Source organism: Gymnodraco acuticeps, unplaced genomic scaffold (genome assembly GCF_902827175.1).
Source record: "Gymnodraco acuticeps unplaced genomic scaffold, fGymAcu1.1, whole genome shotgun sequence".
Taxonomy (NCBI): domain Eukaryota; kingdom Metazoa; phylum Chordata; class Actinopteri; order Perciformes; family Bathydraconidae; genus Gymnodraco; species Gymnodraco acuticeps.
The window spans coordinates 1064934-1079346 of NW_022990510.1; the positions used below are offsets into that span (position 1 = coordinate 1064934).

A 14413-nucleotide genomic window follows, 5' to 3' on the forward strand; every position below is an offset into this window, starting at 1 on the left:
CATATCATGCAAGCATTCATCCACTGAGACTTCTATAACCGTAGCCGGCCCCGGGGCGGGCCTACCTGAATGCGCGCACATCCCTCCTGACTGTCATCCTACACTTCTCTTCAGCAAGCAGCATAGGACAGACAGTTATATCTCTCACAGGCTGATGTATACACGCGCTGTCGTCCAACAACACCGTTCCATCTCACTGTCTCTGACCGGCTTTCTGGTTAGCAGCCGCTGCGCCTCACTCAACTCTCGAGGGAGAGTTGAGTGAGGCTGATAACCCTCCTCGCTGTCTCTGAGGAACTGCACACGGCAAAAGCAGCCTCCCTCTCCTCTGTCATCATCCTTCTGGACCTGTCTGCTGCATTCGACACGGTGAACCATCAGATCCTCCTTCGCACTCAACAAGAATTTGGTGTTTCAGGCTCTGCACTTTCCCTCATCACCTCATACCTCAAAGACCGTACCTACAGGCAGACCCGGCGTCATGGGCGGGCCCCATGGGGCCGGGCTCGCCCATCCAGGATTTGGGCCCGCCCATCCAGGATTTGGGCCCGCCCATCCAGGATTTGGGCCCGCTGTTTTAATCAGGGCTGAATACAACATTTGAATTGTTTTATTATTATGTTCAGTGGCGGCGCCAGGGTATACTGGGGTAGGCTACTACAGCCATACCAAGAAATGGCTTAGCCCCACCATGAAAAATGATGTTAAAGTAAGCAAAATAAAGTCTGCCAACTCGCGCGGAGTAAATTGCACAGACAGCAGTTAGTAAGATTGATTTCAGCAGTCACTTGTCTGGAAATACCGAAGACTAGAAACGGTTTTGAAGGTTTTGTCATGTAGTGATCGTCCTCTCAATAGAACATCTTTGATAATGTCTTCTAGCCAATCAGAATCAAGATAACGGCGTGGTGTTGTTGCAGGAAGTCCCGACGGAGAATACTTTTGCTGTAGTACATCCTTTATATATACAGTCTATGAGTACATCTCTATACATCGATACAACATTACGTGTTGATAGAAATCAAGAATCGATGTTGATGTCGATCCCCTCAGACCCCCCTGCAGGGGTTGGGTTTTCAGCATGTCAACTCTTTCACCTGTGGGGAAATTGCAGGATTGGCTCCAGGTCGCCCTTTTTATTTACTACAAGACAAATGTGCCTTTTTATTTCATACAGTTCAATTTGGATTGAGACAGGGAAATAATCTAAACCTCACGCGTGGCGTTTCACTGTCAAGGGGAGCGTGTATGTAATTACATTGCAAATACTGACTTGAGCCCCACCACTGTATGGGTTACCATAGATTACCCAATAAAAATACTCTGGAGCCGCCACTGATTATGTTTATTGTTGTTATTTGTAGGGCTTTGTCCTAATATTTATTTTTGTTTTAAACTATGTTGAAAGATTAGTTTAATATCGTTTTTTTATTTTGCTATGAAATTCTGAATGAAAGGCTGCGCGCGAGACAAAACCAACCAATGGATGTAGCCTAATAAGACCGTCAACAGCCTTATGGCAACCTAAAACCCCTCTGTTTCACGAGCACCTCCCTAGCCCCCCGTTGACAAATCTCGAGCGTCTAACAAGCACAACCCCCCCCCCGTTGACAAATCAGATTTCCCGGGAAATGTAAGTGTCGTGGTGGGCCTGCCCTGGTAAATCAAATGCCCGCCCAGAGACGTATGTCTGCCGCCGGGTCTGCCTACAGGGTAACTTGGAGAGGGTCCGAGTCCGACCCTTGTCAATTAACTACAGGGGTCCCTCAGGGCTCTGTTCTCGGTCCCCTCCTCTTCTCCCTGTACACAAACTCGCTCGGATCAGTCATTAGCCCGCATGGTTTTTCATACCACTGCTACGCTGACGACACCCAATTAATTCTGTCCTTTCCCCGCTCAGAGACCCAGGTCGTTGCACGCATCTCTGCTTGTCTAGCTGACATCTCTCAGTGGATGTCTGATCACCACCTCAAGCTCAACCTAGACAAGACTGAGCTGCTTTTTCTTCCTGGAAAAGATTGTCCCACTCTTGACCTAACAATCAACATCGGCACCTCTGTTGTTTCCCCGACTCAGACTGCAAGGAATCTGGGTGTGACCCTAGATAACAACCTGTCCTTCACTGCAAACATCGCTGCTACAACCCGTTGCTGCAGATACACGCTTTACAACATCAGGAAGATACGTCCCCAGCTGACTCAGAAAGCGACTCAGGTTCTGGTCCAGGCTCTCGTCATCTCACGCCTAGACTACTGCAACTCCCTCCTGGCTGGTCTACCTGCATGTACCATCCGACCTCTGCAGCTCATCCAGAATGCAGAGGCTCGTCTGGTCTTCAACCTTCCAACATTTTCCCACACCACACCGCTCCTCCGCTGCCTTCACTGGCTTCCAGTAACTGCTAGAATCCACTTCAAGACACTGGTACTTGCTTACCATGCTGCGAATGGATCGGGCCCTTCCTACATCCAGGTTAAACTGTACACCCCAGCACGTGCACTCCGCTCTGCATCAGCCAAACAGCTTGCTGCACCCTCACTGCGAGGGGGACCCAAGTTCCTATCAGCAAAAACACGTGGATTTGCTATCCTGGCTCCCAAATGGTGGAATGAGCTCCCCATTGACATCAGGACAGCAGATAGCCTGCACATCTTCCGGCTCAGAAAAACTCATCTCTTTCGACTCCACTTCGAGTGATAGAATTATTAACAAAGCACTTATAACAAAGGACTGGCTTATCTAAAGCCAGTTGAGTAGCTCTATGAAACTTGATGTACTTATATGATTCTGTTTTCTTCAAGTTTGTATCTTGTTGGTCGAATGCACTTATTGTAAGTCGCTTTGGATAAAACGTCAGCTCAATGCAATGTAATGTAACCATGGAGAAGTCGGGGCTGCGGCTGATAGAGCACACTCTGACGCGCTTACCTCCACAGATGTCTAGCAACTGTTCTTTGAAAGGTTGTTTATAGTGTTCCCTGGCAAGCTTTCAATATTTCTAAAACCAACCAAAGATGCATTATTCTCTCCAGGTAAATATTCTGACTGTATCAGAGGGTATGGCATATTTCTGAAACAAGCTCGAAATGTAACACTTGTCTGAGAACGGTTTTAGTTAGATATTTGAAGACTACATTAAAGGTGGGGTAGGTCATTTTTGGAGAAACCAGCTGAAGTGCGCTAGAATTTGAAAATACATAGCCGGAAAATATCTGCCACTTCCTTACAGAGCCCCTCCTTCAACACACACGAACGCGCACATGACCAATGAGGGCACGAGATAAGTTTGTGCACAGATGGAAGGCTGACAGGCAGGTAGGCCATCCAGTTATTTTAGCCGGGCCGGCTAAAAGGATTGGTCGTGCTTTTTACAGTACTACAGCTTCCACAGATGACATTTTTGTATGGATTTTTTGTCAAAGCACTTAAGATATTCATTGCTATTGGGATGTTAAGAGCATTCCAAGGAATATAACAAAAAGTGTATCTCGAGCCGGTTTCTCAAACTTATACCCCACCTTTAAGGTAATTAGATATTCCAACTACTGTATAATATGCTGTATACCATTCTTGCTGACAACACACACCACAGAATCTTGAGCAACTGGGGACACAGAGCCAAGGAAGAGTAAATCACACCTTAATCGACCAAATTATGGTATTGTCCCTCCCGCCTATAGGCGGATGGAGAGAGTCCTCAGCCCTGTATGGGCTCACTATGCACCACCTCTCCCGAGTCCCTAAGGAGCACGGGGAGAGCCCCATGTCCCACACTCAGACACGCTTACCTCGTGAAGAGCGTGTATGGACTATAATGTGGAGGGCTCCCCCCTCCTGCCCTAAAGCAGGGGGAAAGAGTCCTCCAGCCCCTTATGGGCCCAGTGCGCGCCACGTCCCCGGGACCGGGGCCCGGGAAAACGTAAGCGCATTACGCCCGGGTCAGATGCCCACTGACCCACAGTTTCCTCCCCCCCCCCCCCCCCCCCCCTCACCAGTCCTGTGTTGCCCCAGCAAGCACAGACGATGAAAAGGAGCCAGACATGTCCAAGAGACAAAACGTTATGAAGGGGCCTGGCGTTGACCAAGACGCCGCCGTGCATATGTCCTCCACACTCACAGCGTTAAATAAGGCTGTTGACACAGCCACAGCCCGTGTAGAGTGCACATGGACCCCCGTGGGGAAGGCTCTCCCCGCCTGTCCGTAGGCATGTGCAATGCACTCGCAGAGCCAGCCTGCCAGGCGTTTCTTGGACAGAGCTTTTCCAGTTACTCCTCCCCGAAGCACACAAACAGCTGTTCTGTGTGTCTAAGGGCAGCCGTGGGCTCCACATATCATGCTAGCGCACGCACCGGGCAGAGGAGGTGCAATTTAGCTTCCCTGGCCCCACTATGGGGTGTAAGATTAAAGCCTCCCAACTGGATAGCCCTCGACCTGAACACACTCCTTACGCTCTTGGGCACAAAGGAGGGGTTCGGTCTGAGTGTCGCGCCGCTCCGGTCACCCCGGATTATTAAACAGCTCAGGTGCACCGACAGAGCGGTTAACTCGGACACTCTTTTGGCTGAGGTTAAGGCAAGAAGCAAAGCTGTCTTCCAGAGCAGAGCCTCGAGCACCAGCGGCAAGTCCCACTGCGGGGTGGAGGCGTGCACTACTGGGCGCAGCCTCCTGACCCCCCGTAAAAACCGCGACATTAGTGGCTGACTAAATGCTGACCTTCCACCAAATCTCTCATGGCAGGACGAGATGGCTGCTGTGCGGAGCCTGTGAGAGATATAACAATAACACTTCCTCTTCACCAGCGCCTCATAAATCTCCCTGTGCTCCAGTAGAGCTGGTGTGAAGCCGCAGGCCTCCTCTCTCCTGTCCTCCATATTTAGCCTGTCCTCAACTCTCCAGCCTCTCCTCCATCTCATCCTCCTCCTTTGGCTCACTCTCTTCTGTTTATCTTGTATGCCCTTTTTTTGGTTTTTCTAGCTATTCACCTGTTGTCCTCTTTTTGTTAACAGGTCACATCCAGTGGTGAAAAGAAACTAAGTACATTTACTCAAGTAACATTTTGAGATACTTGTACTTTACATCAAGTATTACATTATAAGTAAATGGTGTACGTTGACACTGTGAGGGAATATTTCTGTCTTTACTCCTAGATATTTAACCTTTTCTGTGTGTTGACGTTTACGACCAGCCCTGGCTCTGTTATCTCTCTTAAGGAATGGGAGGCTCCAGCTATCTTGATAAACCAGTTCAACTCTCGGTCACAAAATGGTTTACGGCTGTGGGAACGCTGGCTTCGAGGCCATTAAGGGTCAGACGCAAGTGATTCAGGGTGCCCAGCTGTTTAGTCTATCTCCCCAAATATATTGTTACTCTCTCTGAATATTTAAAAGGTCTATCGAGAGAGAGGCGCGGCAGAATTGATGTGGCAACCCACCCGGGCAGTCAGAACCTCTGGCTGCTCTGTGACTTGTGATGTGAATTTCTCCGGCCGTATACTTGTAATAAATATCAGTGTTTGACATCAAAGCTCCAACTCTCCTCATGTCTCTCTGAGTCCTGACTCTCCATTGCTGCAGAAGTTTCCCTTACAGACACCACTACATGTATTTAATGTAGATAAACATTCCCCTCAAACCAGACAACCATTGTTAGTGCTGGTTTGACCACTAACTGGTTATTTTGTTGTGTCTCGTCAGATCTGTTAGTATTATTTTTCTGTGAGTCTATATTGTCAAGTCCGTGTCTGCCATTTCCTGTTTTACTTTGTCATTTCCCTTCTCATTTCAGGTAGTTCGACTCCTACCTTGCCTGTTTGTCCACTGACCTGATTACCTGCCCCGCCCTTATTGTTTTCACCTGTGGAGTCCCTTGCTTTTGTATATATTCTGTGTGTTCCCTGTGCCAAGTGCCAGATCGTTTTTGAACCTTGTGAATAGATTACCTTGTGAATGGATAACCTTGTTTTATCACCACAGTAAAACCTTTTTTTTTTAAATCACCTTTTGTCTGGAGTCGTGCATTTGGGTCCTATCAGTTTTTGTGTGCTCCAGTCGTAACAACTTTACAGATCTGGATTAATGATGTGAAATATAATCAAGTGTTAAATCAGACTTTAGTTCCACCTGGAGTAAATTCACAAGCTACCCTGCAGAATACAAAGTCATTCAAACTAGCTGCACCTTCACCAGCTTTGAGAACACTTTCATGATCAATCATTATAAAACACATCATATATATTATTCTGAAATGGACCAATCTGCACAATGACTACATTTACTTTTGGTACTTTAAGTATATTTTGATGCTGATACCAGTAGCGTAGGCAGAAATGTACTTTAGGGTGGGCCTGTAAAAAATAGGGTGGGCCAAATTTTTCTTCTGCGCATCAGAAGCGAACAACAATCCCCGCCGGTACCAGTGGCAGATTACTTTTAGAATACTTTATCTTTCCATAACAGATGGGTATGTTTTGGTGAACAGGAGACACGTATTTTACTGTTTTAATGGCTTATCAAGAACTCAAACACAACATCTTGGTGTCCTTCTGGACAGCTCTCTCATCTGCACCACACATAAAAAACATCACCCGACTGCATTCTTCTTTTAAAACCTTTCCTTAGAATATGTTATGAATTGTAAGGTGTCCTTGGGTGCTTTGAAAGGCGCCCCTAAATAGAATGAATTATCATTATTATTTATTATCTGAAACGATGTAATAACTTTTAAAACTTTTTCCAGTCACTTGCCCCATGCATTCAGCAGCAGCAGGCCATTCACTTTGATTTTATCCCGTTATAAATGTCATCATTTCGACAATAAAGAAATGCTACATAAACGTTATCTTGCACATTTTATCTAACCAACTCCGTTTCTAACTTTCAATATAGTTTAAAATAGATCTCTCTCTCTCATCTGCGTGCGGGGGCGGGGCCTCACAGACATGCTGCAGCGCCGTGCAGTGTGCACACAGTTCTGCCGGTAATGAATATTACATTTTGTGAGGAAACATTTCCACCAATAATTCCAATAAGTATTCCAAAATGTATTCACTTCAGGTTTACGAAAGTAACTGTAATCAGATTACTCGTTTTTCAAATGTAACGCCAGCTGAATACACTTGATTTTTGTATTCTGATTACGTACTGTAACACCGTGTACCAACCCTGTGTATATCTCTCCGGACTGTCCACCAGCAGATGAAAAACACCCACCTCTCCGCCTCTTCCAAGGGACGAGGGAACCGTGCGGGTGAGTTTCCGTTAAAAAATGTTTTCTTCTGACAGCCCAGCAGCAGGAGAGGTGGGGAGAGGGAGACGTGGGGAGAGGGAGACGTGGGGAGAGGGAGGCGTATGGGCATATATATGTCTCATAATTATTTGTGTGAACATACAAATAATTTGTGTGTAAATATGTGATTTGTAAATGTAAAACACCATCCACAAATGCATTTAAAAGATTTGAAAACTCACAAATAAATTTGCAAATGTAAAACGGATCTGCAAATACGCTAAATATGTTCACAAATAAAAAAAAGATCTGTGAATATTTCTTTAACATTTACAACTTTCGATCAGGCATTTGTGAATCCATTTTGTATTTGTCAACCAAAAATGCGCTTGCGGATCTCAAATCTCTGCTCGTGGATCTCACATTTCTGCTTGTGGATCGTCTTTTTACACACACGGAATTTTGAGACATATTTTCCGCCAGTCTCTTTGCTTGGCATTTCCGGGTATTTCTCCACTGGTTAACATGGGTTAACAATACCGTGTAACTGTCACATTTGAAGGGACGAAATCGTAACATCTTCACGTCTCCCAGCATGGTAAATCGTCACATGTTCACGTCTTGCCGTGATACCGGGTTGTTTTAGGTTTCACCAGGGGCGGTTCTAGGGGGGGGGGGGGGGGCAAGGGGGGCCAGTGCCCCCCTAACACTGACCTCTGACCCCCCTGTGGCCCCCCTAAAAATGAAAAGTGAAAACAATGAAAAATGTATGATTTATTACACGATTTATTGAATGACGGAATAGACGGAACTAACGTTATTCGTCATTCTAGTCGGACCCATTAGAGCGGGGCACTCACTTTCACTGTCCGGCTGAAGCGCGCGAAAAACAAACACTTTTCATCTTGGATCATCAGAGGCTGTTGCATCCATGAAAGACTAATTGAAACCTACGTTTCGAGAGACGACCACGATAATTGAAGGTGAGTTAAACTATTGTATCCGTGTAATTGTAGATGTAAAGTAGAGATGTAACTTAGATGTAACTTTAACAAAGCACTTATATACTAATAAAGGACTGGCTTATCTATAGCCAGTTGACTAGCACTTGAAATGTTTGGCTCTATGAAACCTGATGTACTTATATGATTCTGTTTTCTTCAAGGTTGTGTCTTCCTGGTCGAATGTACTTATTGTAAGTCGCTTTGGATAAAAGCGTCAGCTAAATGCAATGTAATGTAATGTAATGTAAACTGTTCATTGCCTTTTTTTTATATAAATATGGTGTTAGTGCAAAAATTGTACTATAACTTAAGCTGAAGCTAACAGTAATAAGTATAAGATATATCTGAAATAAATAAGTGTACTGAAACAAATACCAATAACTGTATTGCATTATTTTCTTATGCGCAAGTTACTTCATACTGTCTAGTTCTCTTTTTCGTCCTGCATTTAATTGTGCCCGCCCTCAGAAAATAACTGGCCCCCAGTGGCCCCCCCAGTCAAATTGGTCTAGAACCGCCACTGGGTTTCACTAACACTGTAATCCTGCTGGTTATCCCCAATGTTTTTAAAAATGTTACAATAATCTGATTACGGTCCTTTTTTCTGTAACTATGAGGGAATACAGTTACCTTATTTTTTGTATCCTGATAACATAATCCTGTTACATGTAATCCGTTACTCCCAAAGCTCAATGAGGAATTCAAAGAGTGTCCAAAACTTTAAGCAACCAACTAGCTTACTGTATGTCCGAGTGTATTTCATGGCTATGATTTTGCTGACTACAGGGTTCATTGTTAGTAAAATGTAAATGTAGAGTTTTATATTGGAACATCTGGCTAGTGCTAAATATACAGGCTGGTCGCAGAGCCCCCCCCCCCCCCCCCCACCATCCTCCCTCTCAGCACCAGTCGCTCAGACTCACCCTGTAGTTGGAGTGCGCTCTGTTGTTGGTGAACTGGCCCATGGGGGTGTGTTCGGTGCGTCCGGGGGAGTACAGGCCCTCTGAGGGGCCGGTGGGCACATGGTGGAAGATGAACCAGAAACCTGTTTCCTGAGGGGTCACACACAAACGTATAAGAAGAGACAGTCAAGAGCAGGCCTGTGCAAAGATAGACCTCCCGGGGGGCTCGAGCCCCTGCCCTGTGGGCCTCCTATTGGACAGTGGTGGAATAAATATTCAGAGTAATCATTGTGCGGAAAAATGGGGTGTCAAACTCAAGGCCTGGGGGCCAAATCCGGCCCGTGACTTCATTTTCTGTGGCCCACAAGAGCTTGCAAAGAATATAATATGGTTTTTTTTCTCAGAATTTGACTTTTTTTCTTCAAAATGTAATGTAACTTTTTTCCAGAATTTGGCTTTTCTTTTTAAATCATTTTGTGACATTGTCACCGAAGAGACTTGCAATTATTTGCCGTAGACTTCTGCTTTCAGACGTAGTTAATTATGAAGTTATTACCCTATTCGATAATAATTCAATGCAGAGGCAATAATGTAATATAATACATTATTTTATATATATTACATATTTATATAGTCTTAAAGTTACAACCGGCCCTTTGAGTGTCACCATAATTCCAATGTGGCCCGCGATGAAATTGAGTTTGACACCCCTGCCCTAGTGTGTTTATAATTATATTTATATATGTGACAATTCTAGATAATATTGTTGCATTGAATTTTACTGTTGCAGACACCAAAGTTCTGATTGAATTTGTGTAAAATCTTTAAATGATTTGGCTCTTTCGTGACTTAAAGAGTTAGTCCACTAGTTTAATGTTTAGAGATATTTTGTTAAAAGTAGCCACATTTAGTGGAGTAAAATTACATGTTTTCCTCTTTTAAATATAGTCGGGTAGAAGTATAAACTAGCACTTTTTTTTATTTACTTTCTTTGCAAATCAATAACATTATCTACATGAAGCAAAAAACTAATAATAAACCTCTTCTGTGTCTAATAAATGTTATCTAAAACTAATGTGTTGCTTTTTATAATTGTGTACCTTAGTATTTTATATGATATGTGAATAATTTCAACTAACTCTTTGGCACATAGTAGTAGTATCTCAGCTGTACAATATCAGCGTGCCTGAAGTCTTTATGGAGAAGGTGGTGAGAGGATTATGGAGAGGAAGTGTATCTCTGACAGGAGAACTGAGCTTTTGTCTGTCAGAGAGTGAGAGTCGGGCTAGTTAACATGTGAGGAGAATTTACAGAAATATACTGAATGTCTTTGCATGTATCATTAAAGAACTGTCATGAATTAGTATTTGAACCAACCCCATTGGTATAATTTAAATAATAATAATAATAGATTGAATTTGTTAGCGCTTTTACAGGTGCTCAAAGACGCTTTACAGATATAGTGAAGAGAAAAGAAAAGAAAGGAACAACAAATAAATATATAGTTAAAGTCAAATAATACAAAAACAATCACACATTAAAAGCCAGATTGACACATACAAATAAAATACATAAATTAAGTAAATAAATAAAAGTAAATAGATAACAAAAAAAAGTTTTACTGGGAACGCTGGGGACCCCACCACTTTGTATTAGGATAATTTGTAAAAAGAAATCTGAAAATAGTGGTACACTTTGAGATTGTATTTCCACAGGAGAACATGTCCAATCTGTAGGACTGTTCACACTTTCTGGGTGTATATCTGGTAACCTGTGACACGTTTAATATTAGTAATAATTGTAATAAATGAATAGAAAATAGTAAACCATTGTCGCTCCCACTTTGCAGCACTTTGGCATACTTACTGCTCTAGTTGTCAAAAAAAGTAAGCGTATGTATGTACTGTATACTGTATACTTTATATTGTTGGTGGGGGGCGATTCATGTAGATTTTAAAAACCACCACGGTTTTTAAAATCTGAAAAAAGTGTCCCTACCACTTTTTAACTAAACCTAAAGTTGTTATTCCATGCATATATTTATTAAAAGTAATACAAATTGCCACCTTGCCCTTTTAAGACTTTGGCAGATGCCCCTTTACCATTCTCTGCACGTTCCTGGTCAAGACCCAGATTTAGCTATGAATGTAGAGCAGCATAGAACCTGTGCAAATGTGTGTAGATTCATGTGAGATATTTTGGTTCACACCCCCACACATTAGTACAGCTCCACCACATGTCAGCCTGTCTGTGTTTCTGTTGTTCTCCGCAGGTATGCAAATGAGAAAAGTGATTACATTGGCGAGGATAAATGAGAGTCGATTCCGCCCGACGTATCCTTGTAAAATCCCAGGAGTACGATCATAATTGGCACTCGATCACAGTGAAAGAGCGGCGGTGCCTGTGCCTGTTGTCTGCTTGATTCCAAAGATAATAGGAATACACAGCCATTAATCTGACCTGGCAACGCAGTAATGTGACAGACCTCCACCTGGAGAGACGGGGATGGGGGGACGGGGTGTTGGGGGGGGGGAGAGAATCTCACCTCGGAGCCTGCAGCAGCACAGTTGATGAGGTTGTTATTGGGGTTGGCGATCCAGAAAGTTGATGTGGCGCTGTGTGGATGGAGAGTGGTGGAGAGGAGAAAAGAGTTTGTTATTGGATTTCACACAAATAGTCTGGAGCAGTGATGTAATGCTGAATAAAAACAGAGAAAAGGACTTCTGTTTTCTGTGGTTTTACTGACGACACTGCTGTTGGATCACAAATGAACGACGTTTCACTTAATAACAATTGGAGGAATGTTTTTATGATATCATATCTGTTTCATTTCAGTGTTTTTCCTATTAACTTTCATAAAACCATGATATCCATATGCCACATTGATGTTACCTGACAATACAATTAGAATCCAGTATATTGAAATATGTAGGTTTTCACATTCAAGGAATTTGCTTTTGTGTTTTGGAGCATAATGTGAGCATGTGTATGGGAATAGTTGTAGCTCAACATTTAAAAAGTAAAGGTATGTTTCTAAATGATGATGATGATTAGTTATATATTTTCAGACAGACACACATTAACACACACACACTCAATGTGTTGCCAGTCTTCCCTTGTGTGGTGTTCGGGTCAAATTGACCCGATTTCCATATTCAATGAATAAAAAAAAATATAAGGATATTTTCGTTCAACCTGAAACTCAATGGCCGGGGCTTATTTATTGTGAAGGACATGTGGAATTGTTTTTATTTTTTTCCACTTATGAAAAAATGCCCACCCGAATTGATGTCCTTCATAAGAGGTTCGGGTCAATCTGACCCAGATACAATACCAGGACAGACAGAGAAAAACACACACACACACACACACACACACACACACACACACACACACACACACACACACACACACACACACACACACACACACACACACACACACACACACACACACACACACACACACACACACACACACAATCGTATGCATAGAGAAGCAGTTTGATCCTGTTTTCCCTTGATCTTTACCCTTTGTAGTGTGTACACAAAACTATCCTAGAACATTATAAACATTTTAGATCTTCCAGAAATGTATAAACATTTTACATTTTCTCGCACTGTCCCCCCTCGCACCTGCACGCCGGAGGAGGGACTAAACAGAGACATAACCTCACATTACAGTATAGTGCAGAACTACAATTATCTACCAACAAAATGGCCAAAAGATATTCTGCTCAAAGAGCCTTGGAGAGAGTGAGTGGAATGCATTAGAGGAACACGGTGAAGTGGAACAGGAAGACATTTCTGAAGATGAGGATAATCTGGAGGTAAACTCAGAATTTGACAGCAAATTGGAAGATGAACTTGACTCAGAGCCAGCTGCTGGAAGACCCCCACAGCCAGCCGCAAGAAGACCCCCACAGTCAGCTTCTGAAAGACCCCCACAGTCAGCTTCTGGAAGACCCCCACAGCCAGCTTCTGGAAGACCCCCACAGCCAGCTGTGAGGTCTGTGGACCCTCAAAGGACTCAAAGACACTTGCAGCAACTGCAACAAGTACATCTGTGCTATACACACGAAGAAGTTCTGCACATCATGTGTTTCCTAAACGGACCTGCCCATTGACTCACATGATGTTCTGTCACTTCATCAATATAGTTTTCGGATATACTGTATTTTATGAATAGTGACTGTTAATTGTTTTTATTTGCTTTGTGTTTGTATCTGTTCTATGTCATTGATATGGATGTTTCATTCTCTCTATATTTCACAGCCAAATACTTTTGGATGTGGTTCTTGAGTTCCAATTGCTGATAAATTGCTTTATTTCCTTCAGGGCTTTGATCTGTCACATTATGATATGACAGATTAAAGATAATAAACATTAATGAAAACATGTTTCATTTACATTAGTCCTAGAAAAGCACGAGCAAAATGTCAACTTAGTTTTTATTACAGTGTCTTTTTTTTAACATAAATTACATTTTTATCACAAAAAACAATGGACACTTCCATTGTTACATTTGATCTAGCAAAGAGTATTTTCAAAAACTAATCATATATTTCATTTATATTGTTGGGGAATGAGTTAAAGACAATATATATAAGGAATTGTGCATGTTGAATTTAGTTCTGTATTTTTTTTAAACCCTGAAATATGTCCCGGGTCAATTTGACCCGAACATTACCAAAGGGTGCGAAATGTGAACATAACACAAGGGTTAAAAGTTGTATATCAAACCTCAGGTAGTTAAGACTTTATTACACAGCACCACTTACATTTTTAGCCCAAAATATTTGCTGCGCTTGTGAATGGTAACGAGAAAGTCAATTCTGAATAAATTCATACATTGTGTTAACTATTGACATGCAGCTGCTGACACATTATCCATTGAAACATTAAGGAAAGGAAATGTCTTTGCACTCAAAGACATTTCTTTTCCTTAATGTTTCAATCTGCCCTGAAACTAGATTTTTATTTTTTTATTTTGTTAATTAATGTGACGTTTTTTTTAGTTAAATATTTGTAAGTTGCATTACCAATGTTTTCTGTGATTGATTGATATGAAACACACTTACAGCTGCTTTATGAGTGATAACAGATGCTCTGTGGCTGTACTTTTTAATGACTGAATACATCAGGCATCGTGTTGCTATTTGTTGAATTCTGCCTCTACTATCCAATCATTCTGAAATCCTTCAACAATAATATGGTCATTTATTAAACTAATTATTAATCAGATTTCCAAATATGGTATACTTTATGAGACTATTGTATAAG

General features: G+C 42.5%; 1 protein-coding gene across 1 annotated transcript in view; it reads right to left on the reverse strand.

Annotated features, from left to right (window-relative positions):
* The window catches only part of cemip (cell migration inducing hyaluronidase 1), a gene marked incomplete in the record, with an annotated part of 278643 nt that overhangs the window by 56172 nt on the left and 208058 nt on the right, over nt 1–14413 (reverse strand). Inside the window, 2 exon segments of the mRNA XM_034226980.1 lie at nt 9153–9281; nt 11677–11746. Of these exon segments, the coding sequence (XP_034082871.1) occupies nt 9153–9281; nt 11677–11746 (199 nt within the window).